We start from the raw sequence: 27977 nt of genomic DNA on the forward strand, positions 1-27977 counted from the left end.
CAAGCTGGCACTGGACAAGCACCTAAAGTCAGTTCCTGATCAGCCGGGCTGTGGCTCGTACGTTGGTTTGCGTGCAGCCAGCAGCAACAGCCTGGTTGATCAGGCGCTGATCCACCAGGAGGCCTGGTCACAGACCGGGCCGCGGGGGCGTTGACCCCCGAAACTCTCTCCAGGTAAACTCCAGGTAAACACCCATCCTGTGGCCGGCAGCCAAAAGATTACAGAGCTTATGTAAGTCAAGCAGGGCTGTATAGCCCTTGTGGCTTAGCGCTTCTTTTTTATTATAATAATAATTATGTAAGTTAAGTTCTCATTTTATAGGCAGTTGATCTATTTTTGGTTCCAGTCCAAGGCATTAGAGCTGCCTTACCTTTCCTTAGATCAAACTTTATTAATAACAGTAATAATCAGAAGTAGAATTGCATTTATATGCAAAGTTTCAGCTCGTACAGTTCTTGAGGATTATTTAGAAAAGAGGACCACCATTCAAAACATAGTGTTATTACTGTCTTATATAATATCATTATTACTTCATCTCTGAAGCTAATTTCGGTTATTTAGCAATAGAAATTATTTAAACCTTCATGTATGTAAATTTACTTAAAGTCAAACTTCTATTACATACAAATGTATGGAAAGTATAATCAATATACATTAGGACTGCACAACCTTGTTTTATGAGGATGTGAGAGGCTGGCGCCAGGGAGTTTGAAGAGCAGTTCCTGTGTTGTTACTGAGGCAAATTGGAATTCAACATGACAGATAAAAATATTTTTGAGATGAGCGCATATGAAAAGAGGCTGAAGAGCTTCAAGAAGTGGCCATTTAGTAGCGACACGGGAATGAGTAAAGAGAAGGTAATTATTGATACTTTAGTTTAAGACGTTACTTAGTGCATTGTATTGCTCAGTAGTTAGTACACGTAAGTACAATTATTATACCTAGTAACAGATGTGTAAATTACCTAGGGTAACCCAGAGCAGTCGGACAGAATGACTGATTTCTGTTGGGGGTCACTGACTTTTTGGGTTATTCTAGGTTCTCTACACATGCTGCTATGTACGATAATCTGTGTAACTGTATTTGTGTATACCTAAATAAAATTACTTATTTGTGAACTCGGATGTCAATAGGCCAGCCAGGCCACGTGACCTGGCTGGCAAAGCTCTCGATTCACACGCTGAGGGTTCGGGTTCGATTCCCGGGGTGGAAAATTTAGATGCGTATCCTTACACCTGTTGTCCTGTTCACCTAGCAGGTAGGTACCTGGGCGTTAGTCGACTGCTGTGGGTCGCATCCTGGGGGACAAGATTGAGGACCCCAATGGAAATGAGACAGTCTCTCAATGATGCATTACCCTTCTTGGGTTATCCTGGGTGGCTAACCATCTGGGGTTAAAAATCCTAGCGAACACTGTAGATGGGTTTGCTGTATGACCCTTAAGGGGTTTAGTGCTTAGTTATGATTATAGTACAAATCAGTAAATATTAAAATTAAAATCCTTAGTAAATACAGTTATCCTAGATAGTAATACGTACAGTTGTACCTAAAGTTTCGAACAGCTCCCAACTCTAACAATTATGTAAGTGTATTTTTCTAAGTGCTTTTGTAAGTGTATTTTTGGGGCTCTGAAACAGACTAATCTAATTTACATTATTCCTTATGGGAACAAATTCATTAGGTATTGGCACTCGAACAACCTTCTGGAACGAATTAAGTTAGTAACTTGAGGTACCACTGTATATGTGTAAATTACCTAAGATAGTCCCAAAAAAAAAAGTCAGTGAATAAAGATACCAGTCAGGTTTCAGGTGATCTCATTCAATGGAGACTTGTCTAATTAACCTGATGAATTATATGCTAATGCAGATGTCAATAAGAGATTTTACAGGCATGGTTAATTTTCCATAATTGTGATATGTTATGTAAATCAAGGTACAAAGTGTCTGCATAGGCTCTGTACACCATTCAGTTTTAATCTTAAAACTGCCTGTTTAAAAGTTCCTGTGTTATGTGAATGACATGCCCATCAGTGTCATATGTTAGCTTCTGTTGTATGCAGATGACAGTGCTCTGTTATTGTCAGGTAAAGACCCACAAGATATAACTAATGTACTATCACTAGAACAAGAATCCTGCAGCTAATGGTTGATAGACAACAAATTATTGTTACATTTTGGAAAAAATGGAAGCCATGTTCTTTAGCACGAAAAATAAACTGAAAAAGGTAAATAATTTTAATGTCCAGTGTAATGGGGAACCCATCACTTCAGTATCTTCAGTGAAATATCTGGGAAACCCCTTTGACCTAAGCATGTCATGGGAATTGATAGGAAACTGTTGTAAAGAAAGCAAATGCCGGACTAAAGTTTCTCTACAGACAGGCACAGTGTCTACCTACTGAGGCTCACAGGACCCTATGTTTAGCTCTTATACAGTACCATATAGATTATTCTTGCTCTTCATGGTACTCTGCCTTAACAAAAAAAAAAGTGAAAGATAGACTACAAATCACCTAGAACAAAATGGTGAGATTCATCCTAGAGCTGGGTCCAAGAGAGCATGTAGGTCAGGATGAATTGCAACAACTGGATATGCTGGATATTAAAGACAGAGTAAAACAGTTGAAGTTAAATCATGTTTATAAAATAGCTTACAAGCAGTGTCCAGAATATCTTGCTACCAAGTTTGTCAAGTCTGGGAACCAAACTTGAGGAAGGGAGCACAACTTTGTAGTACCCACAGTAGGTGGTCAGGCTTCAAACTCCTTTTATTGTACAGCAGTAAAGGAGTGGAATAGACTGCCTGCAGATGTCAAAGCCTGTCATAGCCTGAGGCAGTTCAGGAAGAGAACCAAAGCATACCTAATGAATGTAGCGACAGTAAAGGAGAAGAGTGACTTCGTGTAGCTAACATACATGTACCTTATTCCTAGTACAGTGGACCCCTGGTTAACGATATTTTTTCACTCCAGAAGTATGTTCAGGTGCCAGTACTGACCGAATTTATTCCCATAAGAAATATTGTGAAGTAGATTAGTCCATTTCAGACCCCCAAACATACACATACAAACGCACTTACATAAATACACTTACATAATTGGTCGCATTCGGAGGTGATCGTTATGCGGGGGTCCACTGTATATCTCCTTTTATTTTTAACTGTTTTTCACATAGTTTAGTTACTTAACTGTTTTAACTTAGGGAATCTACACATGTTCTATGTATGGTAAATTATGTAACTGTATTTGTGTGTATCTATACCTGAATAAACTTACTTGCATCTGCTCTACACTGTTGTATATTATACCTGGAGTTTACCTGGAGAGAGTTCCGGGGGTCAACGCCCCCGTGGCCCGGTCTGTGACCAGGCCGCCTGGTGGATCAGAGCCTGATCAACCAGGCTGTTACTGCTGGCTGCACGCAAACCAACGTACGAGCCACAGCCCGGCTGGTCAGGAACCGACGTTAGGTGCTTGTCCAGTGCCAGCTTGAAGACTGCCAGGGGTCTGTTGGTAATCCCCCTTATGTATGCTGGGAGGCAGTTGAACAACCTCGGGCCCCTAACACTTATTGTATGGTCTCTTAACGTGCTAGTGACACCCCTGCTTTTCATTGGGGGGATGTTGCATCGTCTGCCAAGTCTTTTGCTTTCGTTGTGAGTGATTTTCGTGTGCAAGTTCGGTACTAGTCCCTCTAGGATTTTCCAGGTGTATATAATCATGTATCTCTCCCGCCTGTGTTCCAGGGAATACAGGTTTAGGAACCTCAAGCGCTCCCAGTAATTGAGGTGTTTTATCTCCGTTATGCGCGCCGTGAAGGTTCTCTGTACATTTTCTAGCTCAGCAATTTCACCTGCCTTGAAAGGTGCTGTTAGTGTGCAGCAATATTCCAGCCTAGATAGAACAAGTGACCTGAAGAGTGTCATCATGGGCTTGGCCTCCCTAGTTTTGAAGGTTCTCATTATCCATCCTGTCATTTTTCTAGCAGATGCGATTGATACAATGTTATGGTCCTTGAAGGTGAGATCCTCCGACATGATCACTCCCAGGTCTTTGACGTTGGTGTTTCGCTCTATTTTGTGGCCAGAATTTGTTTTGTACTCTGATGAAGATTTAATTTCCTCATGTTTACCATATCTGAGTAATTGAAATTTCTCATCGTTGAACTTCATATTGTTTTCTGCAGCCCACTGAAAGATTTGGTTGATGTCCGCCTGGAGCCTTGCAGTATCTGCAATGGAAGACACTGTCATGCAGATTCGGGTGTCATCTGCAAAGGAAGACACGGTGCTGTGGCTGACATCCTTGTCTATGTCGGATATGAGGATGAGGAACAAGATGGGAGCGAGTACTGTGCCTTGTGGAACAGAGCTTTTCACCGTAGCTGCCTCAGACTTTACTCTGTTGACGACTACTCTCTGTGTTCTGTTAGTGAGGAAATTATAGATCCATCGACCGACTTTTCCTGTTATTCCTTTAGCACGCATTTTGTGCGCTATTACGCCATGGTCACACTTGTCGAAGGCTTTTGCAAAGTCTGTATATATTACATCTGCATTCTTTTTGTCTTCTAGTGCATCTAGGACTTTGTCGTAGTGATCCAATAGTTGAGACAGACAGGAGCGACCTGTTCTAAACCCATGTTGCCCTGGGTTGTGTAACTGATGGGTTTCTAGATGGGTGGTGATCTTGCTTCTTAGGACCCTTTCAAAGATTTTTATGATATGGGATGTTAGTGCTATCAGTCTGTAGTTCTTTGCTGTTGCTTTACTGCCCCCTTTGTGGAGTGGGGCTATGTCTGTTGTTTTTAGTAACTGTGGGACGACCCCCGTGTCCATGCTCCCTCTCCATAGGATGGAAAAGGCTCGTGATAGGGGCTTCTTGCAGTTCTTGATGAACACTGAGTTCCATGAGTCTGGCCCTGGGGCAGAGTGCATGGGCATGTCATTTATCGCCTGTTCGAAGTTATTTGGCGTCAGGATAACATCGGATAGGCTTGTGTTAACCAAATTCTGTGGCTCTCTCATAAAAAATTCATTTTGATCTTCGACTCTCAGTCTGGTTAGCGGCTTGCTAAAAACTGAGTCATATTGGGACTTGAGTAGCTCACTCATTTCCTTGCTGTCATCTGTGTAGGACCCATCTTGTTTAAGTAGGGGCCCAATACTGGACGTTGTTCTCGACTTTGATTTGCCATAGGAGAAGACATACTTTGGGTTTCTTTCGATTTCATTTATGGCTTTTAGTTCTTCCCACAATTCCTGACTCCTATAAGATTCCTTTAGCTTAAGTTCGATGCTTGCTATTTCTCTGACCAGTGTCTCCCTACGCATTTCAGATATATTGACCTCTTTTAGCCGCTCTGTTATTCTTTTCCGTCGCCTGTAAAGGGAGCGCCTGTCTCTTTCTATTTTACATCTACTCCTCCTTTTTCTTAGAGGAATAAGCCTTGTGCATACATCGAGTGCCACCAAGTTAATCTGTTCTAGGTATAAGTTGGGGTCTGTGTTGCTTAGTATATCTTCCCAGCTTATATCGGTTAGGACTTGGTTTACTTGGTCCCACTTTGTTTTTGTTACTGAAGTTGAATTTGGTGAATGCTCCCTCGTGACTAATCTCATTATGTCGGTCTGGGGCTCCACGCATACATGTCTGAACCTCAATTATGTTGTGATCTGAGTATATTGTTTTTGATATGGTGACATTTCTTATCAGATCATCATTGTTAGTGAAGATGACGTCTAGTGTATTCTCCAGTCTAGTAGGCTCTATTATTTGCTGGTTTAAATTGAATTTTGTGCAGAGATTTAAAAGCTCGTGTGAGTGAGTTTTCATCAGAGCTGCCTCCTGGTGTTATTACTGCAACAATATTATTTGCTATATTCCTCCATTTTAGGTGCCTTAAGTTGAAATCCCCCAGGAGCAAGATGTTGGGTGAAGGAGCTGGAAGATTTTCCAGACAGTGGTCAATTTTTAACAGCTGTTCCTGGAATTGCTGGGATGTTGCATCCGGAGGCTTATAGACTACCACAATGACTAGGTTTTGGTTCTCGACCTTTACTGCTAAAACTTACACTACATCATTTGAGGCATTAAGCAGTTCTGTGCAAACAAGTGACTCTGCAATGTACAGGCCAACTCCCCCCTTTTGTCTGTTCACTCTGTCACATCTGTATAGGTTGTAACCTGGGATCCATATTTCGTTGTCCAAGTGATCCTTTATGTGGGTCTCAGTGAAAGCCGCGAACATTGCCTTTGCCTCTGCAAGCAGTCCACGGATGAAAGGTATTTTGTTGTTTGTTGCTGGCTTTAGACCCTGTATATTTGCAAAGAAGAATGTCATCAGACTGGTGGTATTGTTGGTACTGAGGAGGGGGGGGTTTCCGGCATTAGTATCTGTATCTGTTGGTTTGGAGTGGAGGCCATCGACTGTGGTTCCACTCCAGGAATGACTGGATTTGGTGTACGATTTCTGCCATTTCCTGCCAGTTTTTTTTTCCTTCCTGGCACTAAAAAACTTCTCCCTCTTGAGTGGCTGTGGCTACCCAGGTTTTCCCATGGCCTGGATGTTTTGTATCTTTTTGTCCCCTTTAGATGGTGTGCCTGGTAATTTAAGTTATAGCACAGTCTTTCCTGTACTGAAGAGGTACACATTTCAGGGTGAAAAAGCTTACAGGAAGGGAGTTTGCATTTTCCTGTTGTCATATGGGCACGGCATTTTCTAGGGTGGTCATAGTTGCATGTCCCGTCTGTTTTTCCAGATTTCCCATGCCTGCAGATACCAAGTGCATAGTATGTGCACAGGCTTGGTTTCCGTTTGCCTTGGGTTTCTGTGACTGTATTCCCTGTTGGTACATGTTTCCCTGTCTTATTCCTATCCTCCCTAGCACCAACAATGGAGCTCCCACCAGTTGTTTTTGGTAATATATCCTCACTATTGCTAGTGGAGTCCTCTTGTTTGCTATTTCCTGTGGTATTTCTAGTTTGCAATATTGGTTTTATCTTATCTTTGACTACACTTGTTTCCCCACTACGGCTCCTGTCCCCTATGAGGTCATTTATATGTATTCCTTCTTGCGTAAATATATACTGTACAGTAAAGTTACAGTAGATTAAAAAACTGAGCTAAGTACAGTACTGTAACAGGCTGTCCTTTCTTGATGTAATGTACAATTCATACAGGCAAAAGGAACCCCATATTAAGATAATTAGAAAGGGTACTCGTTTGTGCCAATGATTAGTGTTTATCGTACTCGTATATGAAATACAGGCAAACATTTCCAGCGACTATGTTTCTTTATACAACTTATTGTAATATATTGTGGTCAAAATGAGAACACTTAACTGAATATGATCCACTAAAAACAAACAAACAAATTATTTTAAATTTTAGTCTTACTAGTAAAAGGACACAAGTGCAACTAATGTGACATTTTATTGTGGCAACGTTTTGCTCTCCAGGAGCTTTATCAAGCCATTACATAATGGCTTGATAAAGCTCCTGGAGAGCGAAACGTTGCCACAATAAAATGTCACATTAGTTGCACTTGTGTCCTTTTACTCTACATATTGTCCGTAATTCTACCAACTTCATTATAGTCTTACTAGATTGAATGACTACTGGCATTATTTGGCAAGACACTGCTGCCCATTAAAAATTCAATTCATATTTGCACTATAATCTCACTGGTAATTTAGAGATTGGAAAATATTATCTTTTAATTGTTCATCTTAGCTATCTACCAACTAAAGTTGTATACCAAGAAAAAATAATGATTTGGAATTTTAATCATTTCTTGTCAGATGGCTGCTGCTGGATTCTACTTCACAGGCAGTAAGAAGGAACCTGACCTGGCCAAATGTTTTGTATGTCTCAAGGAACTTGATGGTTGGGAAGAGGATGATGATCCATGGTATGTGAGATGAATTTATTCTGAAATTTATTTTTCCTATACATATTTTGTTTTTAACACATTGGCCATCTCCCAACAAGGCAGGGTGACTAAAAAAAAAATACTTTCACCATCATTCACACATAATCACTGTCTTTGAAGATGTCACTCCAAACAGCCAATATCCCAAACCCCTCCTTTAAAGTGCAGGCATTGTACTTCCCACCTCCAGGACTCAAGTCCGGGTAACTGGTTTCCTGAATCCCTTCACAAAATATTACCCTGCTCACACTCCAGCAGCTCATCAGGTCCCAAAAAACCATTCGTCTCCATTCACTCCTATCTAACTTGCTCACACATGCCTGCTGTATGTCCAAGCCCCTTGCACACAAAAACTCTTTCACCTCTGTCCCTTCATCCATTTCTAGGATGACCTCTTAACCCTCCTTCCCTCCACTACAGATTTATGCACCCTCCAAGTCATCCTATTTTGCTCCACCCTCTCTAAATGACCAAGCCACCTCAACAACCCCTCATCAGTCCTCTGAATAATACTTTTAGAAACTCCACACCTAATTTCCATGCTACAACTTCTCTGCATAATATTTACACCACACATTGCTCATAGACACGATATATTCACTGCCTCCAGCCTCCTCCTTGCTGCAGCAATTACAACCCATGATTCATATCCATATGAGAGTGTTCGTACCACTATGCTCTCATACATTCCCTTCTGTGCCTCCATGGATAACGTTCTTTGTCTCCACAGATACCTCAATGCACCACCCACACTTTTTCCTTCATCATTTCTCTCGTTTACCTCGTCCTTCATAAACTCATTTGCTGACGAGTCTACTCCCAAATATCTGAAAACATTCACTTCTTCCATACTCCCTCCAATGTAATGTCCAATTTTTCTTTACCTAACATGTTTGATACCCTCATCATCTTAATCTTGTCTATGTTCACTTTCAACTTTCTTCCTTTACACACCCTCCCAAACTCACCCACCAACCTTTGCAGCTTCTCTTTAGAATCTCCCAAAAAGCACAGTATCCAGAGCAAAAAGTAATCGTCAACTCCCATTTTGTATTTAATTAATCATAATTTAATCCCACCCCGCTTCCCAACACCCTAAGAGTTACTTATTTTACAACCCCGTTTATAAATATATTAAACAACCATAGTAACATTACACATCCCTGTCTAAGGTCTACTTTTACTGGGAAGCAATCTCCCTTTCTCTCTTACACCCTAACCTAAGCCTCACTATTCTCATAAAAACTTTACAGCATTTAGTAATGTACTAACTATCCATGCACTTGCAACATCTGCCACATTGCTCCCCTGTCTGCTCTATCATATACCTTTTCCAAATCCATAAATTCAACGAAAACTTCCCACACCTTTATCTGAATGTTGTTCTCTTACATGCTTCAGTGCCAACACTTGGTATACGGTACATATCCCCTACCTAGTCTAAAGCCTCCTTGTTCATCTGCAATCTTGCTCTCTGCCTTGCCTCTAATTCTTTCAATAATAACTCTTCCATACACTTGACCTGGTATACTCAGTAAACTTATTCCCCTATAATTTTTACATTCACTTTTCTCCCCCCTCCCTTTATATAAGAGAACTATACACACACACTGCCAGTCCCTATGTACCTTCCCCCCTCATACATTTATTGAACAAAAGTACCAACCACTCCAAAACTGTATCCCACCTGCCATAAACATTTCTGTCATGATCCCATCAGTTCCAGCTGTTTTACCCTCTCATTCTATCCAATGCCTCACACACTTTCCCCACCCACACATCTGGCTCCTCATCACTCCTAAAAAATGTTATACCTCCCTGATCAATACATGAAATTACTGCATCTCTTCATCAACATTTAACAGTTCCTCAAAGTATTCCCGCCATCCTCCCAATACCGCCAGCTCCCCATCTACTAACTCCCCATTCCAGATTTATTGGAATGCATTTCTAGGAAACAATTTTAAATGGTACAGGTTTGAGCATCCAACAGGTATTTTTCATTGTGATGAATGGTTTGAAAAACCGACAAGTTGAAGATTGAGACACTTATGCAGCATATGGGAATCTTTATTCAGGAAACGTTTCGCCACACAGTGGCTTCATCAGTCCAATACAAAGGAAGGTGTAAGGAGAGGAGGAGTGTGAGGTAATCAGTCCCTCAGCCTGGAGTCGATGTGTTCAGTCCATCAATCTTGTAGAATGTACAGCATAGGGCCGTAGACGTGGCTTATATACTGTAGTGAGGTGAGGTGAAGCAGGCGGAGGAGGGGTCATAGTGGTACCATCCACTAGTCGAAGTAGGTCTTCGTCCAAAGGTTGAACAAGTGTTGAAGAATTCTTTGTAACAAGATCCCATGATGCTGCAGTGTCTGACAGTTGTGATGAATGGTTTGAAAAACTGACAAGTTGAAGATTGAGACACTTATGCAGCATATGGGAATCTTTATTCAGGAAACGTTTCGCCACACAGTGGCTTCATCAGTCCAATACAAAGAGGAAGGCGTAAGGAGAGGAGGAGTGTGAGGTAATCAGTCCCTCAGCCTGGAGTCGATGTGTTCAGTCCATCAATCTTGTAGAATGTACAGCATAGGGACGAGGACCTACTTCGACTAGTGGATGGTACCACTATGACCCCGCCTCTGCCCTGAGTCACACTATATTGCTTACATGGTTAAAAAATGGACAAAGTGGTAAACATGACTGAACAAAGATGCTTATAGAACACAGACATAGGCAGATTTTGCTGTTATAAAATACATACACTCCAAAATGCAATAAATATATGAAATTTGGAATCAGGACTAAAATATTAATGGCAAGTAAATAATTCTCATAGGGACAAATGGATTTGGCAGTTAAAAATAGGAGAGGAGAGTTATTGGAGAGAAAGAGAGGGGTATCAGGAAGATGGAGGGAATATTTTGAGAAACTGTTAAATGTTGATGAAGATAGGAAAGCTGTGATTTTGTGCATTGGGCAGGGAGGTATAACATCTTGTAGGAGTGATGAAGAGCCAGTTGTGAGTGTGAGACAGTTGGTAAAATGAAAGGGGGTGGCTAGGATTGATGAGATGAAGACAGAAATGTTAAAAGAAGGTGGGGATATAGTTTTGGAGTGGTTGGTGCTTTTATTTAATAAATGTATGGGAGAGGGTAAGGTACCTAGGGATTGGCAGAGAGCATGCATAGTTCCTTTGTATAAAGGCAAAGGGGACAAAAGAGAGTGTAAAAATTATAGGGGAATAAGCCTGTTGAGTATACAGGAAGGCCCCGCTTTACGGCGTTTCACTTTACGGCGTTCCGCTAATACGGACATTTCAAATTATGACCAAAACTCACTATAAGGCTCCCCCCACCTGACTTTCTAATACGGTCACCGTGCCCCACCCTGTTTGTTTACATTCTCCATGAGCTCAGTAAGCACTAAGTCTCTCCATTTTGTCTGGAAACTCCAAAATTTCAAATGTTTTTAAAAGTTATTTCATATTTTATATATACTCTGATAATTATACTTATGTATACCTGTACCTAAATAAACTTACATACATCGAGTCATTTAAATGTCGTATATTACGTTAATATACACATTTTCATTAATCCATCCATGATATTTTTTTCAAAATTATATAATAAACACGATGCATAACATATAAATAAGATAAATACACCCCACAGTAGAATAAATAAACAAATGTGAGATGTCGTAGCAGACGACTTGCACAAGTGGTGATAATAACAATACCGAGTCTCATTAAATGTCGTATATTACGGTAATATACACATTTTCATTAATCCATCCATGATATTTTTTTCAAAATCATATAATAAACACGATGCATAACATATAAATAAGATAAATACACCCCACAGTAGAATAAATAAACAAATGTGAGATGTCGTAGCAGACGACTTGCACAAGTGGTGATAATAACAATACCGAGTCTCATTAAATGTCGTATATTACGGTAATATACACATTTTCATTAATCCATCCATGATATTTTTTCAAAATTATATAATAAACACGATACATAACATAAAAAGATGATAAATACACCCCACAATAGAATAAATAAACATAAATATAAGATGTGGGAGCCACATAACTTGTACAAGTGACGCCAAGAATAACATTTTCTCTAATCTAACATAAGAGTAAATGTGTTACTGGGGGTAACTGTAGAAAATTATTCCTTTCGTATGTATGTAAGTAAGTTTATTCAGGTATACACAAATACAGTTACATAGATTATCATACATAACAACATACGTGTAGAGAACCTAGGATAACCCAAAAAAGTCAGTGTGACTTATTTCCATTGCCTTCACTCAGAGCTTCATTTCTTCTCAAAATGATGTTACATGAGAATGGGAGTGTTCTTCTTTATTAATTCTACCGTATCAATGTAGAGACAACCTGTACACAATGTAACTTGTACACAAACCAGACGTGTACACTTCGTTTGTTTACAAAACTTACCTTCCCCTGGTTTGTTTACATAACTGCGCCTGCCCCCTCTCATGTATTCATTCTTTCTCTCTCTCATTTATTCGTTTTATCTCATTTACTTACTCCTGACCCTACATTAAGACTACAAATATTTTAAGGTAAGTAATGAGTGAACTGTATATACATTTTATCGCTCTGGGATGCTTAAATATCATAGAATAGTATGTGTGGGTGGGGTGGCCTGGTGAGGCTATTACAATACATACCACACTTGATTTCTTACAATAAATACTACTTGTCTCACCCTAGATTAAGACTATAAATATTTTAAGGTAAGTAATGAGTGCACTATGTGTGTATTGTACCTTTTTATTGTTTTTTGATGCCTGGTTCTATTGCTAACTTAATATATGTTAGTGTAAACTTGTTATCTAGTGTTTGTATGCATTTATAAGTGGAAAAAAAGGGTGTTCCACTTTACGGCGATTTCCGCTTTACGGCGGTAGCCTGGAACCTAACCCGCCGTATAAGTGGGGCCTTCCTGTACCTAGTAAATTGTATGGTAGAATTATTATTGAAAAAATTAAGAATAAGATGGAGAGCAGGATCACAGATGAATAAGGAGGCTTTAGGAAGGGTAGGAGGTGTTTAGATCAATTGTTTGCAGTGAAACATATAGGTGAACAGTATTTAGATAAAGGTAAAGAGGTTATTGTTGCATTTATGGACTTGGAAAAGGCATATGGGGAGCAATGTTGCAGATGATGCAAATGTATGGAATAGGAGGTACAGTGCTAGTCACTGCATTATGCTGGGTGAGCGCCCCAGCATAATGCCGTGACGAAAATCAAAGGCCTACCATACGGGGGGTGGGGGGTCTTTTTGTCAGTGCATTATGCCAGGTAGCAGCTGTTAGCATGACATCACAGCCTGCCGCCACAGTCCACAGTGACTCCTCAGTGCTCATGTGGCTGCCGTGATGAGAGGAAGTGTACTTTTGTCTCTCATCCGCCCCACGTTTTGTCCGGTGTTCCCTTTGGTTTTGGGACTATACATGTTTGATTATTGGTAAAATAAAGTGTTTAACACCTGGAACTATAGCTCAAATCATAGTGCTTCACAAAGCTGGGCACCAGACGAAAGGAATAGTGGAGAATGTTGGTGTGTGTGAGCGCTCAGTGAGGAACTGGGTGCAGTGTTTCAAGGCTGGTGGCGGTGTTGAGTTACCGTCTGCCAAACCTCGGCCTGGCCTCTCAAAGAAGACATCTGTTCCTACCTTGACTGTGTTAAAGAAACAGTTAGAGAATACACCTAAGATAACTGCTAGAGAAATGAAAGAAAAGAACCCACATCTTATCTCAGAGGCGTCTGTAAGAACTGTTAACAGACGTGTGTCAAAACTGGGCTACAGTAGTCACCGCCAAGTTAAGAAACCGATAATCTCCAAGCCACAGAAGAAACGTAGGCTGGATTATGCAAGTAAATATCTTCACTGGAACCCTCAACAGTGGTCTGAAGTACAGTGGTACCTCGGCATACTAACAGCTCCCAACTCAAACAATTATGTAAGTGTATTTTTGGGGGTCTGAAACGGATTAATCTAATTTACGTTATTCCTTATGAGAACAAATTTGTTCGGTATCGGCACTCGAACAGCCTTCTGGAATGAATTAAGTTCGTATCCTGAGGTACCACTGTACTTTGGAGTGATGAAGCAACCTTCACTGTCACCTGTAACCGTGGGGGATGTGTACCAGCCCAGAGGTAGTGGTCCGCTAGACCCACACTACACCTGTAGGACCACCAAATGCCCAGACTCTCTCATGGTTTGGGGGTGTTTTAGTGCTCAGTGTTGGTGAACTCATTGTGCTTCCCAAAAACCAGTACTATATGAACCAGTATAATTACCTGGAGTTATTGTGTGACAATTTACCTGAGGTGTTTGACAAGTGTGGGGCTATAGTTTTTATGCAGGACGGTGCACCGTGTCGTACCACCAGATATGTAGTTCATTGGCTTAAGGACTGTGAAGTGAGGTTCTTAATGACTGGCCAGGCAATTCCCCAGACCTAAACCTTATTGAAAACCTCTGATCAATAGTGAAACAAAGTTTACTGGGCAAGGATATCAGTTCCATCCCACAGCTGGAGGCATGGAATAATATACCTCCCCAAAACCTCAAGAATTTGTGTGAGAGTCTTCCTACATGGCTGAGGTACATGATTATGCGTAAAGGACGCAGCACCAAGTATTAAAACCTCGGTAAGTGTGCAAATATATGTATTATAATCTTTGATGGTATGTGTTTGTGTTTTGGTACGTGTGGGGGGGGAGGGGCGGCATAATCGTGTGACTAGCACTGTGGGTTACTGAAAGCAGTGAAGAGTTTTTATGAAGATAGTGAGGCTCAGGTTAGAGTGTGTAGGAGAGGGAGATTATTTCCCAGTAAAAATAGCCCCTTAGGCAGGGATGTGTGATGTCACCATGGTTGTTCAGTATACATGTGTAGATGAGGCTGTAAGAGAAGTGAATGCCTGGGTGTTGGCAAGAGGTGTGGAATTAAAAAATAATCTAGCACAAAGAGGGAGTTGTCACAGTTGCTTTTTGCTGATGACACTGTGCTTTTGAGAGATTCTGAAGAGAAGTTGCAGAGGTTGGTGGATGAGTTTGGTTGGGTATGTAAAAGAAGGAAATTAAAAGTGGACTAGGAAAGAGTAAGGTGATGATAAAATAAGGTAATGAAAGATTAGATATCAGATTGGAGGGAGGAAGTGAATATATTCAGATATTTGGGAGTGAACTTGTCAGCAGATGGGTCTATGAAATACGAAGTGAATCATAGAATTGATGAGAGGAAAATGGTGAGTGGTGCACTGAGGAGTCTGTGGAGACAAAGAACGTCCATGGAAGCATAGATGGGAATGTATGAGAGTATAGTTATTCCAGTGCTCTTATATGAGTGTGAAGCATGGGTGGTGAATGTTACAACAAGAAGAAGGCTGGAGGCAGAGGAGAGGTCGCGTCTGTGGGCAGTGTTCAGTGTAAATACGTATGTGGAGAATCCGTAGTTTGGAAATTAGGAGGAAGTGTGTGATTACTAAAAGTATTATCCAGAGGGCTGAGGAGGGGTTGTTGAGGTGGTTCAGACATTTAGAGGACGGAGGGCTTATAAATTTGTAATGAAGGGAAGTAGGGTAGGGGTTGGCCTAGGAAAGGTTGGAGGGAGGGGGTAAAGGAGGTTTTGTGTGGATTGGGCTTGGGCTTCCAGCAAGTGTGCATGTTAGATAGGAGTGAATGGAGACAAATGTTTTTTATGACTTGACATGCTGTTGGAGTGTGAGCAAAGTAACATTTATGAAGGGATTCTGAGAAATCAGCAAGCCAGACTTGAGTCCTGGAGGTGGGAAGTACAGTGCCTGCACTCTGAAGGAGGGGTGTTCATATGTTGCAGTTTTTTAACTGTAGTATAGGTATGCCCCTGGCAAGACAGTGATGGAGTGAATGATGATGATGATGACAGTGTTTCTTCTTTTTCAGGTCACCCTGCCTTGGTGGGAAATGGCCAATGTGTTAATAAAAAAAAAAACAGAAATAGTTCAAGCACTGCATCATAAATCTCTCTGCAGTAGGACTGATGAACTTATTAACCCTTAACCCGTAAATGGTCCAAACGTATATATACGTTTTTTCAACATTTGAAAGTATGTAAAAGAAGTAGATCTTCTTTTTGTTTTTTTTACATTTGAAAATGTGTTAAAAAACTTTGATCTACTTTTGTTTTTTTGTTATATTTGAAAATATGTAAAAAAACGTAGATCTACTTTTGTAGCACTACACACGTGAACGTAAATCTGCTTGGACCGTTTACGGGTTAAACTGTCCAAACATAGATCTACGTTTGCACACGTAGCGCTCCAAATGTAGATCAACGTTTTATTTTTCATTCCTTCAAATTTGGCACAATAGGCTTGAGTCGCCTAGACATAAAAGAATGGGTCTGCGCACTCATTGTGTGCACTATTAAAAAAGTCTTAGTATCCTGTGGGAGCACCAGTTCAATTGAGTGCCAGCTAGAGCAAATAGCGTGGCAAACACCAGGGATTCACTGATGCCATGTCACATTAACACTCCCATTTTAAGAGGAAAGTAAAAATAGGTTAGATAAATACACGAGCGAGTGTGGGTGGGTGTGAGTTGGACCTGACTAGCTTGTGCTACTAGGTCTGATGTCGTGCTCCTTCCTTCATTGGATGTGACCTGACTAGGTGGGTCATTGGTCTAAGCCGGGGGAAAGGGTGGCGTACCTGCCTTGCATGGGCCAGTAGGCCTGTTGCAGTGTTCCTTCTTTCTTGTGTTCTTATGTATTCGGCAGGCTGGCCAGCTGGCTTGCTTTGGTTGTCTCTGTCTATATCTCTATCTATCTATATCTCCATCTATCTATATCTCCATCTATCTATATCTCCATCTATCTATATCTCCATCTATATCTCCATCTATCTATATCTCTGTCTCACATGTACACATAAGTACAGTTATTATACATAGTGTAAATTACCTAGGATAATCCAGAAATTTCAGGCAAAGATAGATTTACACATAGACAGACAGATAGACAGAAACATGTTTGTGTGTATCAGTGAAAACAAATAAAGCCAGGGTTCCCTCGAGCACCCATTTATAAAATGTCACCGAGCTGAAAACAGATGTCATAACACGATTCTTCAAGGAGTGTAATATACATATACTCCAGGAAGATAGAAAGACAGATAAGCAGACAGACAGACAGGCAGGCAGATAGACATAAATAGACAGAGAGACAAGACATGTTTGTGTGTAACAGTAATAACAAATACAGCGAAGGTTAGCTGGAGCAGTGGGCATTTATCAAATGTCACTAGGCTGTCAACAGAATAGGGATGCCTTTCATAACATGCTTCAAGGTATATGCCAGGGTATCTAAAACACTGCTGGGACCTATAAATACTTTGTATATATTTCTAGACAATAATAAATAACCCAAGCAAGTGTAAATGTTCACCTGTCAATGTGATTGTGACTATTTGAGCACTATTTCAGTACCTAATACAGTGGACCCCCGCCTTACGATATTAATCCGTTCCTGAGAGCTCATTGTAAGATGAAATTATCGTTAGCCGAATTAATTTTCCCCATAAGAAATAATGGAAATCAAATTAATCCGTTCCTGACACCCCAAGTATGAAAAAAAAAAAATTTTTACTACATGAAATTTTAATACACACAAACTGAAGAAGACATGCACAATTACTACTCTACTAAGAACAGAATACATGACACTTACCTTTATTGAAGATCTGGTGATGATTGATGGGATGGGAGGAGGGGAGTGTGTGGAAGTTATTGTTTAGAAAGGGAATCACCTTCCATTAGGACTTGAGGTAGCAAGTCCTTTTCTGGGGTTACTTCCCTTCTTCTTTTAATGCCACTAGGACCAGCTTGAGTCACTGGACCTCTGTCGCACAACAAATCTGCCCATAGAGCTCTGTACCTCCCGTTCCTTTAAGACTTTCCTAAAATGGGACATAACATTGTCATTGTACAGGTTGCCAACACGGCTTGCAGTAGCTGTGTCAGGGTGATTTTCATCCGTAAAGGTTTGCAGTTCAACCCACTTTGCACACATTTCCTTAATCTCTTTTTTTCAATTCCATACTAATTCTCGCCCTTTTTACCACAGAGATGGCACTAGAAGCTTTCTTTGGGTCCATGGTGACTTATTTTGCAGTTTCAAGCACTAAAAACACTGGGATAATGTGAAATGTACCGAATGTATGTGTAGATGCGACCGCACTGGCTGGCTTGTAAACACTGGCGCTGAGGCCACACGTGGGATGCGTCCCGGATGAATCACGTAAGGCGAGTTTTTTATCGTGAGGCGAGGCAAAATTTTTGCGTTCAAATGCTTCGTATGGCGGATTTAACGTAACGCGATGCGTTCGTAAGGCAGGGGTCCACTGTATTAGTGTCAGAACAAAGATTGGGTATGAAAGTACAAGAATTATTATAAACTGTAATTATCAGAACATAAAAAATATATAAATTAAAATAAAAACGAGAAAGAAAGGTATATCGGCAACACTTCTGCAAGCGGCAGAAGTCGATGTTGCTGACAGGTGAGCATGTAGAGCCAACTTCACGGTCTTAAATCTCAGTAAGTACTGACCCTTAATTTTTTTTTTTTAATCCTATAACATGTAGAAAGATGTGCTCTTTAAAAAAAAAAAAAAATCAAAAATATTCGGAGCACCACGCGAGTGAACGTAGATCTGCGTTTGGACAGTTTAAGGGTTAAAGGCATACTAGCAAAAGAAAAATAAGACTAAAGTTGTTGGTTCACCCTTAATATTGTATAGTGCTGTATAAGCAAAATCAGTAAGGGCTTGCAAGGTGAATAGATTATGAATAGGAAGTGGAAATCAAAAAGTGAAGTGCCCAGGGATGACACACAAGATGAGAGAAAGCAAAATCAACCCATTTAAAAAATATAAATTGTGTGACAAAATTTTGAGGGTACAGTATAGTGCAAAGACGGATCTAGGAGTTACAATAAAAAATTTATCAGATAAGAGGTGACTAAACTGCGAGGAGCAAGGGGCTAGTAACCCCTTCTGTATAAATTACTGCATGTAAGGAGAAAAACTTGGTGGGAAACGGCCGGGGCATTAAAAAAAAATGAAAATGTGAAAATTGCATATGCTATTTTGGCTAACTAAAGCAGCCTTCAAATATGCATGTATTTATATGTATGGAGAACTGCTGTAAAAGCAAGTATCATGAATGACTTGGCATCTTCAAAACAAAGATGTATGTATTTAAACAGAAGAGTGTAGCATGACCAAGTGCAGTCAATATAACTAACAGGCAAACATCCTGACAAGTTTGACAGTCCCAAAAATAATTTTTGAGTTTAGATTCTCTTTAGTTATATTTTTTTTGCCACATCCTTTATCTAGTTTCTGGATAGATATTTTGCCGATGAACTCTTTACACTATTTATTTATTTATTTATTAATTTGAACATGATACAGTGAAGTACAAAGGAATAGAGTTATTACAGTGCAACATGCCAAAGCCCCATGTATGCAGAGCATTATGGGCAGGCTTAAAATTAACTTAAGATCAACTAAGCAATGATATATTCAGTGGTAAAAACATTATTGAAAACAGATAACAATTTAGCACAAATGAGTATTACAAAGACAGGTCATATGGTCATTTACTGTGTTGCTGTGCATTCAGTAGAATGGAGTATTCTGTTAGGTAATGTAATTAAAAAATAAAGTTTGATTGGGTCACAGGTTAGACATTTATGAGATACAATAATGAGAAACATTTATGAGATACAATTATTCAGTATTTATTTACTTGTGGGTGAGTAAGTGATTTTTGAGAAGAGACTTGAATTTATAAACAGACAGTGTTTCTTTTATATTCACTGGTACTGAATTCCAGATTTTAGGGCCTTTTATGTGCATTGAGTTTTTGCATAGCGTGAGATGGACACGAGGAACATCAAAGAGTGATCTGTGCCTTGTGTTATGGTCGTGTGTTCTGTCGAGGTTGGTAAGGAGACGTTTGAGGGGAGGGTTTATATCAGAGTTAAGTGTTCTATGAATGTAGTAGGTGCAGTAATAAGTATGGATGTTTTGTATGATGAGTAGGTTTAGTTTTGAATATTGGTGGAGTGTGCTGCCTGTAGTGGGAATTTGTTATCATTCTGACTGCAGCCTTTTGTTGGGTAATTAATGGTCTGAGATGGTTTATTGTTGTTGAGCCCCATGCACAAATTCCATAGGTGAGATAGGGGTAAATAAGTGAGTGATATAGGGCCAGGAGGGCTGACTGTGGAACATAGTACCATATCTTCGATAGTATGCCTACGGTCTTGGAAATTTTTTTTGAAATTTGTTGTACATGTGTTTGAAATTTGAGTCTATTATCAAGGTGGATACACTATAATTTTATTTATCCATCATATGTTTTATGTTGACAGGGATGAGCATAAAAAACATGCTCCATACTGCCAGTTCATCCAGCTTAATAAATCAGAAGATACAATGACATTTCAAGACATGTATGATTTGGAGATGCATCGACAGTGTAACATGATTGTAAGTGTAACTTAAATTCATACATGCAGTGCTGTGTGTAATTACCATCTGGTTGGTCTGGTATTAAGTGTAGTGTGTGGAATTATCTGTTTAAGTTTGCTGGGGGAAAGGGGGTTTCTAATATATCTGTAACTCGTTTGTGTAGTTTCCAACCATACTTGGTTGCTTGTGTTGCATCTCTTGTAAAGGCTCTATCCCAGAGCATTTTCTATGACATGATCATATACCCTCTTTGTTCTTTATGGTTTCATTTTTTTTTTTCTGGAGAAAATTGATTGAACTTCATTTTCAAATATGTTGTAAAACTCTTGTGTATTTTGTTTGTAGCTATTCCTTGTAATTTTTATTAGGTTTTACTAGAGCTGCATGATCTACATGAGGTTAATGCTTTCTTTTTCAGTGATAAATTTTGGTTCAGTGAAATATTGTCCAAGATCAGCATACACTAGTACTTTTTTTTTATATATATAAATTTGCCAGTCTTGTCTTTATATCTTGCAACATATATTATCTTCATTGAAGAAAGTGATTGATTAAATAAATTCAATATCAGTTCCCAACTTTAGGAGAAAAAAAAAATTGCCCTCAAACTACTGTGAATGTGTTAAAGGTTAAAATTTTACTTACAATCACATGTATTTTTTAATTAGTAGAACATGGAATGGAAAAAGGTAAAATAAAAATAATTCTAGCATATTAAGAAACTTATTCTTTGGTCTCATTAATGTTTGGTGCCTTTATGAGCGCAGGGTACGGGATGTTTGAGATACGTATTTTTTTTTTTTTTTTAAGCTAACATAGCCTTACCTTCAGTAAAAGAACTATATCATGAGATTTAAATACTGCAGATCAAAGGAGGCTAGAGGCAGTGATGTCATATTTGAGAGCAATGTAGGGTGTGAATATTATGCAAACAATCTGTATGAGCATGTTAGATATTGCAAATGGAGACGAGTGGTTTTTAATGGACGTGCTGTTGGAGTGTGAGCGGGGTAACTCTTATGAAGGGATTCGGATAAAGCTGGTTAGCCAGACTTGAACCCTGGAGGTGGGAAGGGCAATGTCTGAAGTCTGAAGGGAGGTGTGGGAATGATGCAGTTGGAGGGGTAATCTTATTGTGATGTCACAATTCTGGAAAGACGGTTTTTGAATGAATGTTGGTGAATGTGTTTTCTTCTTTGGCAGATGGTCATTGTGGTAAATAGAAAAAAAATAGTTTTCACATTTGTAGGATATAATTGATCAAACATTTTAATATTTCACGATTTTATATGAAATAAAACATTGGTCTTTTCTCACACTCATCGCCTAGCATTTATTAATGTTAATTTCAAGTGGTATCTTATTGAACTAATCCTGGTGCTTTTTGCAGTCCTTCTCTTTTTTTTTCTTATTAGCTTTGTATCATTCACATTGACAGGTGTGTATTGATACCTCTGGGTAGGTTATTCTCATATCCATAACAGTACAAGTTGGATAACTGATTATGAAACCTGACTTCTCTTCTTCCTGCGTAATTATATACTGGAGTGCGATAAAATTAATGAATTCAGAGAGACCTCCCTCAGAAATGTTTAAGAAATGGCAAAGTATTTTATCCACAGTGGTATATTACACACCATTCTGGAAAAATACACTGACTTTGCTCACTATAAATAAAGCATTATCGTGTGTGTGTGTGCATGTGCATGCTCATGTGCTTATAACTCATTACAATCGTGACTGGGTGTGGACGTGTCATTGGCTCATTACTTTGTAATTTGTTCATGATTCTAACCATGTATAGGAGTGTAAATGGTTCATTACCTTTGTAACTTGCCATGATTGTGACCAGATCTACCTGGAGTTCATTACCTTTGTAACTTGTTCAGCTATCATAACTTGGGGGCCCAATCCCTGGACCCATTATGTACCTCTGTAATCTTTTGACTACCACCCACAGGATGGGTATGGGGTGCATAATAAAGATATTAAACTAACTAAACTTCTTCCTAATGCAATATCTTCCCTCTGATTCTCCCTCCTGTTTGTAATGTGTTTTATTATGCAGTACTTTTCTGTTTTTCTAATTTGTATCAAGTATCAGAGCAGTGGGGAATAGGTAAGCTGTTTGTCAATTTAAAAATAAAAGATCAGTTAAATTTCTGTTCATTTAAAATGTGAATGACTATATGTAAGTAATGTAATTTTATTTTATTTTGCCAACAAACCTTCTGTTTCTATTACATTTATTTCCAGACAAAGATACTGAAAAAGAAGCTGGAAGAGTTCAAGAAACAAGCTGAGGCGACACGAGAAGTTCTACAAAGTCTTGTCTAGTTACTCTCTTGCAATTTATACAGTAAACCTACAGTTTTCTTTTCTTTTCTTTCTTTTTCTTTTTGGGGTTTTTCTTTCTTTTTGGGGTTTTTCTTTCTTTTTGGGTCACCCTGCCTCAGTGGGGTGGCCAACTTGTTAACAAAAAAATACAATTTTATACAGTGGGGAACCAATATACATGTAGTGTTAGTATCTTTTGAAAATTTATAGTTACGTGTTTGATACTTGGTACCCATTTTCTCAGTGTGGATGTAGTATAGTGTAGGTAGGTAGTAGCGAGTATATTTCCTTGAGTGTGCGTATGGCAAGAGGTCCTATTCCTCATCCACTGAACGTGTCCAGTATGCTGGCTAATGAAACAGATTGAAGAAAATTGTAAATATTAAATCTATGGTTCTGGATCAATCTACCAAACAAATGTGAATACTCTGTAAATGCATTATTTATTTAGAATAAGTAACATTTTTTAAGATTTGCAGTGATCACAAAACTAAAATTATAAATGCTAAACCAATATTGGTATAAGTATAATAAACTGAGCAGTGACAAAGTGGAAGGGTTCAAAAATAGATATGACTGCTGTTCCATGCCAGAGGTAAAGCCAAGAGCTAGAATTCCTCCTGCAAACTCCAAATAGGTAATTACAGGTGTCTATACATTGAATAGTATTTCTTAAACTTAACATTAAAAAATGGCTTTAGATAATTTGTGTGTTGCCAGTGGTGGGCACGGCTAACCGAAAAGTTAGCTTCGCTAACCGCTAATCCGCTAGCTAAAAAATTAGCTCCGTTAACACAAAACGGTCGAAAACGTTAACAGAAGCTAACACTAAATGCTAACCGCTAACTTTTTCACATGAATTCAGATTCGGTTTAGTTGTTTGGTCTTTTACTTTTAAGACTTTTAGAACAGACCTGGAGAGCTTACTAATAAGATATAAGGTTTTAACGAGACAAGATTTCTGCAAAATAAAGAAAATGATGGAAAGTGAAATTTTGTTAATTTTTTAGGCTAATGGAAAGGACAGTGTTGCAAACAGTACTCATCTTTAATACTCGAGTATAAGTACCAGTGTTGTAAAGTAATGAAGTAAAACTACTTGAGTATTTTACTTAAGTAACAGTTTTTGGTATTTGCTTTTTAAAAAGTACTGAAATTGCTCATTACTTTTACTTAAGTACTGAAGTCTGTTATTACTTTACTTCACTACAATCTGATGATACATTATTCGCTGCAGACTTCTCAACAACACCTCAGGAGGAACAGAAACATCTCCCCTGTTCGTGATGATGAGTGACAACGCACCCTGGTGATCGCTGACACTGTAAGACTATAACAATGCTGCTCAGATGCTGCTGCTGCGTTGACAAGTCATGTTTACACGTCAGCCAATAGCATTCCTGACTGACTGTTGGAGAAACACCCACAACAGACAGGAAGAAACACGTGCGCCATTGAAAAGGCATTGCTTCCTGACAACCAACAACGTATGAAATTTTTTTTTAGCGGACTGAAAGTTAGCGGAACTTTATTTAGCAGAAGCTAATTGGTCTGCTAACGGTTTCCAAAGTTAGCGGAAACACTAATCCGCTAAACAAAAAGTTAGTTCCGCTAATTAGCGGTTAGCGGAACTGTGCCCACCACTGGCTGTTGCTAATGTCAATAATTTAACTCGGGAAAGAAACTGAACTCTGTAGATAGAGCATGGACACTCAGCAAGGATGTTACACTCTTTAATATCTATAGTTTCCTATTTTCTTAGGGGCTTATACAGATACATGTGCTGACAGTTGTAATGAACCAAGAATTAAATTACAAAGTGGTTGGAAATATACATTGTCATCTGGAGCATTTGACTTCTCACTGATCTATTAAGTAGCCAGAGTACAACCATGTTCTACTTTTAACAGTTTTTTTTTTTTTTTTTTCTTATGCCTTTCTATCATAGGAAAAGGATTATATATGGTAGTTGTAAATAATTATGAATCACTGCCACTAAGGTAGTTTGATAAATACCTACCAAATAGTGTTAAACACATTGGCCATTTCCTAGCAAGTAGTAGTCCTGAGAGAATGTATTTTAGAAGACTTCCCCCCTCAGCTAAGGTGGTCTCAAGATTCACTTGTTGAAGGCTTTAATAAAATTTATATACATATATTGTAGTGTACATGAATCAGCATATACAGTATATAAATGTTCTTTATAGATGTCATTTTCTAAATATTTTGAAGAAAATTCAGGTTGTAGAAATGTTATATTTTATATGAATTATCTTCAAACTTGCATGTCTTAATTAGTTATCTTAACCCTTAAATAGTCCAAACGTATATATACGTTTTTTCAACATTTGAAAGTATGTAAAAAAAATGTAGATCTTCTTTCTTGTTTTACATTTGAAAATGTGTAAAAAAAACTTTTATCTACAATTTTTTTTTTTTATATTTGAAAATATGTAAAAAAAACATAGATCTACTTTTGGAGCACTACGGATTTGAACATCAATCTGTTTGGACCTTTTAAGGGTTAAATATATAATTTTGAAATGTGCAAGACCTTGTGATGTTACAAGTTTATGTATTCTGACTTATGATGGATTTGAGACTGAATACTGCATAATCATTTCAGACAAGTTTTGCAAGAGGTTTTTACACTTCCATTAACTCTTTATATGAACTGTTGTTTGTATGGTCTACTGTTTCACTGGTTTTCCAAGCAGTCTTGAATTTCATGTGTTCATGTTTTAATTTTTTAAGACTTACTCTCGGTAGAAATTGAGAAAATTTGGATAGTATCCAACATTAGGTGAAATATTAAATCATTACGCTCAGGAGGTCCCTCCAATTCCTGTGGCACTGTATAATCAATGAGTTTAATGCTCTTCCTCCCACATGAATATAATACGTCCTCACTTAACGACGGAGTTCTGTTCTTAAGACCACATCGGTAAACGAATTCATTGCTAGGTAAGGAGCATACTATAATGGTAGTGGATTTGTATCAACCATCTTTGATATTGCTTAAATGCCACCTTTGCACAGTATGTTCTTTAATTAATGCCTTTACAGTAATGTACTATATATTGTAATAACAGAATAGAGGAAATCTGCTCTAATGTACATTATTTAGGTATATATATTCATCAGAGAGCCCATCATGAGTCTGAGGCGTCGGTAAATGAGTATGTCGCCAAGTGAGGAGATGCTGTACTGTACAGTCGCAAGGAAATGATAAACCTGTAGATGTCATACAGCACCTGGGTAAATGAGAGTCAATCAGGTTTGATACAAGGAAGCAGATGTCAGCTCCAGTACTTCGATCAAGTGCTTTCATGGTATTGAGGACCCTCCCTTTGGGTGAAATTTAAAAAATCCAGCACAGAGACCAACCTATTGCATCTTGCCTATTTTTAGGAACTTTAAGTATACACAGTTTAGTTGCTATATTAACCTTGTTAAGTTTACTGTGTGAGGTTAGCCAAATAAAAATGCATTTTCTATAATCATCCTCTTTTACTTTATCAATAATGTAAATATGCTGTATAACCATATGGGTTTAGCACACTTTTAATGTACAGTACAGTATTTGTTACTTGGTCATCTGTATTACATTCATAATAGTAGTACTGAACATCCCCTGAAATCACCTGATTACTGTGCCTTGCAGCACAGTAATCAGGTGATTTCACAAGCTACCCAATGCCATCTCAAATAACCACTTATTCTTTCATCATCACTACCTGCCTCTCATACTTCACCGTTATGCCTCCATGTACGGTCATTCTTGACCCATGTTTACCTGGAGAGAGTTCCAGGGGTCAACACCCCCGTGGCCCGGTCTGTGACCAGGCCTCCTGGGGGATCAGAGCCTGATTAACCAGGCTGTTACTGCTGGCTGCACGCAATCCAACGTACGAGCCACAACCCGGCTGGTCAGGTACCGACTTTAGGTGCTTGTCCAGTGCCAGCTTGAAGACTGCCAGGGGTCTATTGGTAATCCCCCTTATGTATGCTGGGAGGCAGTTGAACAGTCTCGGGGCCCCTGACACTTATTGTATTGTCTCTTAACGTGCTAGTGACACCCCTGCTTTTCATTGGGGGGGATGTTGCATCGTCTGCCAAGTCTTTTGCTTTCGTTGTGAGTGATTTTCGTGTGCAAGTTCGGTACTAGTCCCTCTAGGATTTTCCAGGTGTATATAATCATGTATCTCTCCTGCCTGCATTCCAGGGAATACAGGTTCAGGAACTTTAAGCGCTCCCAGTAATTGAGGTGTTTTATCTCCATTATGCGCGCTGTGAAGGTTCTCTGTACATTTTCTACGTCAGCAATTTCACCTGCCTTGAAAGGTTCTGCTAATGTGCAGCAATATTCCAGCCTAGATAGAACAAGCGACCTGAAGAGTGTCATCATGGGCTTGGCATCCCTAGTTTTGAAGGTTCTCATTATCCATCCTGTCATTTTTCTAGCAGCTGCAATTGACATAATGTTATGGTCCTTGAAGGTGAGATCCTCCAACATGATCACTCCCAGGTCTTTGACGTTTGTTTTTCGCTCTATTTTGTGGCCAGAATTAGTTTTGTACTCTGATGAAGTTTTGATTTCCTCGTGTCTACCATATCGGAATAATTTAAATTTCTCATCGTTGAACTTCATATAGCTTTCTGCAGCCCATGGAAAGATTTGGTTGATGTCAGCCTGGAGTCTTGCAGTGTCTGCAATGGAATACACTGTCATGCAGATTCGGGTGTCATCTGCAAAGGAAGACACGGTGCTGTGGCTGACATCCTTGTCTACGTCAGATATGAGGATGAGAAACAAGATGGGAGAGAGTACTGTGCCTTGTGGAACAGCTTTTCACCGTAGCCGCCTCAGACTTTACTCTGTTGACTATTACTCTGTGTTCTGTTTGTGAGGAAATTATAGATCCATCTACCAACTTTTCCTGTGATAAAGATTTCATGACTAAATTGTTTTTTCTAATACAGATATCCTAGTTTGCTCACATTTTCCTTAAACTACCCCCACAGATTTATTTTACTTTTTTTTTCTGATCATTCTAGAGAATCAGGCATCACATGTTTACAAATTTATATAAATCTGTGGAGGAGTGTCGAGGATGTGCA

General features: G+C 39.1%; 1 protein-coding gene across 2 annotated transcripts; it reads left to right on the forward strand.

Annotated features, from left to right (window-relative positions):
• The first annotated feature begins 565 nt into the window (after positions 1-565).
• On the forward strand, positions 566-27922 carry Det (baculoviral IAP repeat containing deterin). Of its 2 annotated transcripts, none has more exons than XM_053788022.2 (4): positions 566-857; positions 7805-7914; positions 20420-20537; positions 24094-27922. In XM_053788022.2, exons 1-4 carry the CDS (start codon positions 756-758, stop codon positions 24151-24153), a joined length of 390 nt encoding a protein of 129 aa, XP_053643997.2. In that variant the 5' UTR covers positions 566-755; the 3' UTR covers positions 24154-27922. The 2 variants fall into 2 exon arrangements, with proteins under 2 accessions (XP_053643997.2, XP_053643996.1); XM_053788021.2 differs by having other exon boundaries at positions 590-857; positions 22776-27922.
• Positions 27923-27977: the final 55 nt, after the last annotated feature.

Source organism: Cherax quadricarinatus, chromosome 46, assembly GCF_038502225.1.
Source record: "Cherax quadricarinatus isolate ZL_2023a chromosome 46, ASM3850222v1, whole genome shotgun sequence".
NCBI classification, from domain to species: Eukaryota; Metazoa; Arthropoda; class Malacostraca; order Decapoda; family Parastacidae; genus Cherax; species Cherax quadricarinatus.

Excerpts from the sequence above, each read along its gene's own strand:
- Det (XM_053788021.2), top strand. The coding sequence starts at position 756 with ATGACAGATAAAAATATTTTTGAGATGAGCGCATATGAAAAGAGGCTG. Across the intron at positions 7,915-20,419 it reads GAAGAGGATGATGATCCATG|GGATGAGCATAAAAAACATG; the intron begins GTATGTGAGATG and ends TTATGTTGACAG. Across the intron at positions 20,538-22,775 it reads ATCGACAGTGTAACATGATT|ACAAAGATACTGAAAAAGAA; the intron begins GTAAGTGTAACT and ends ATTTATTTCCAG.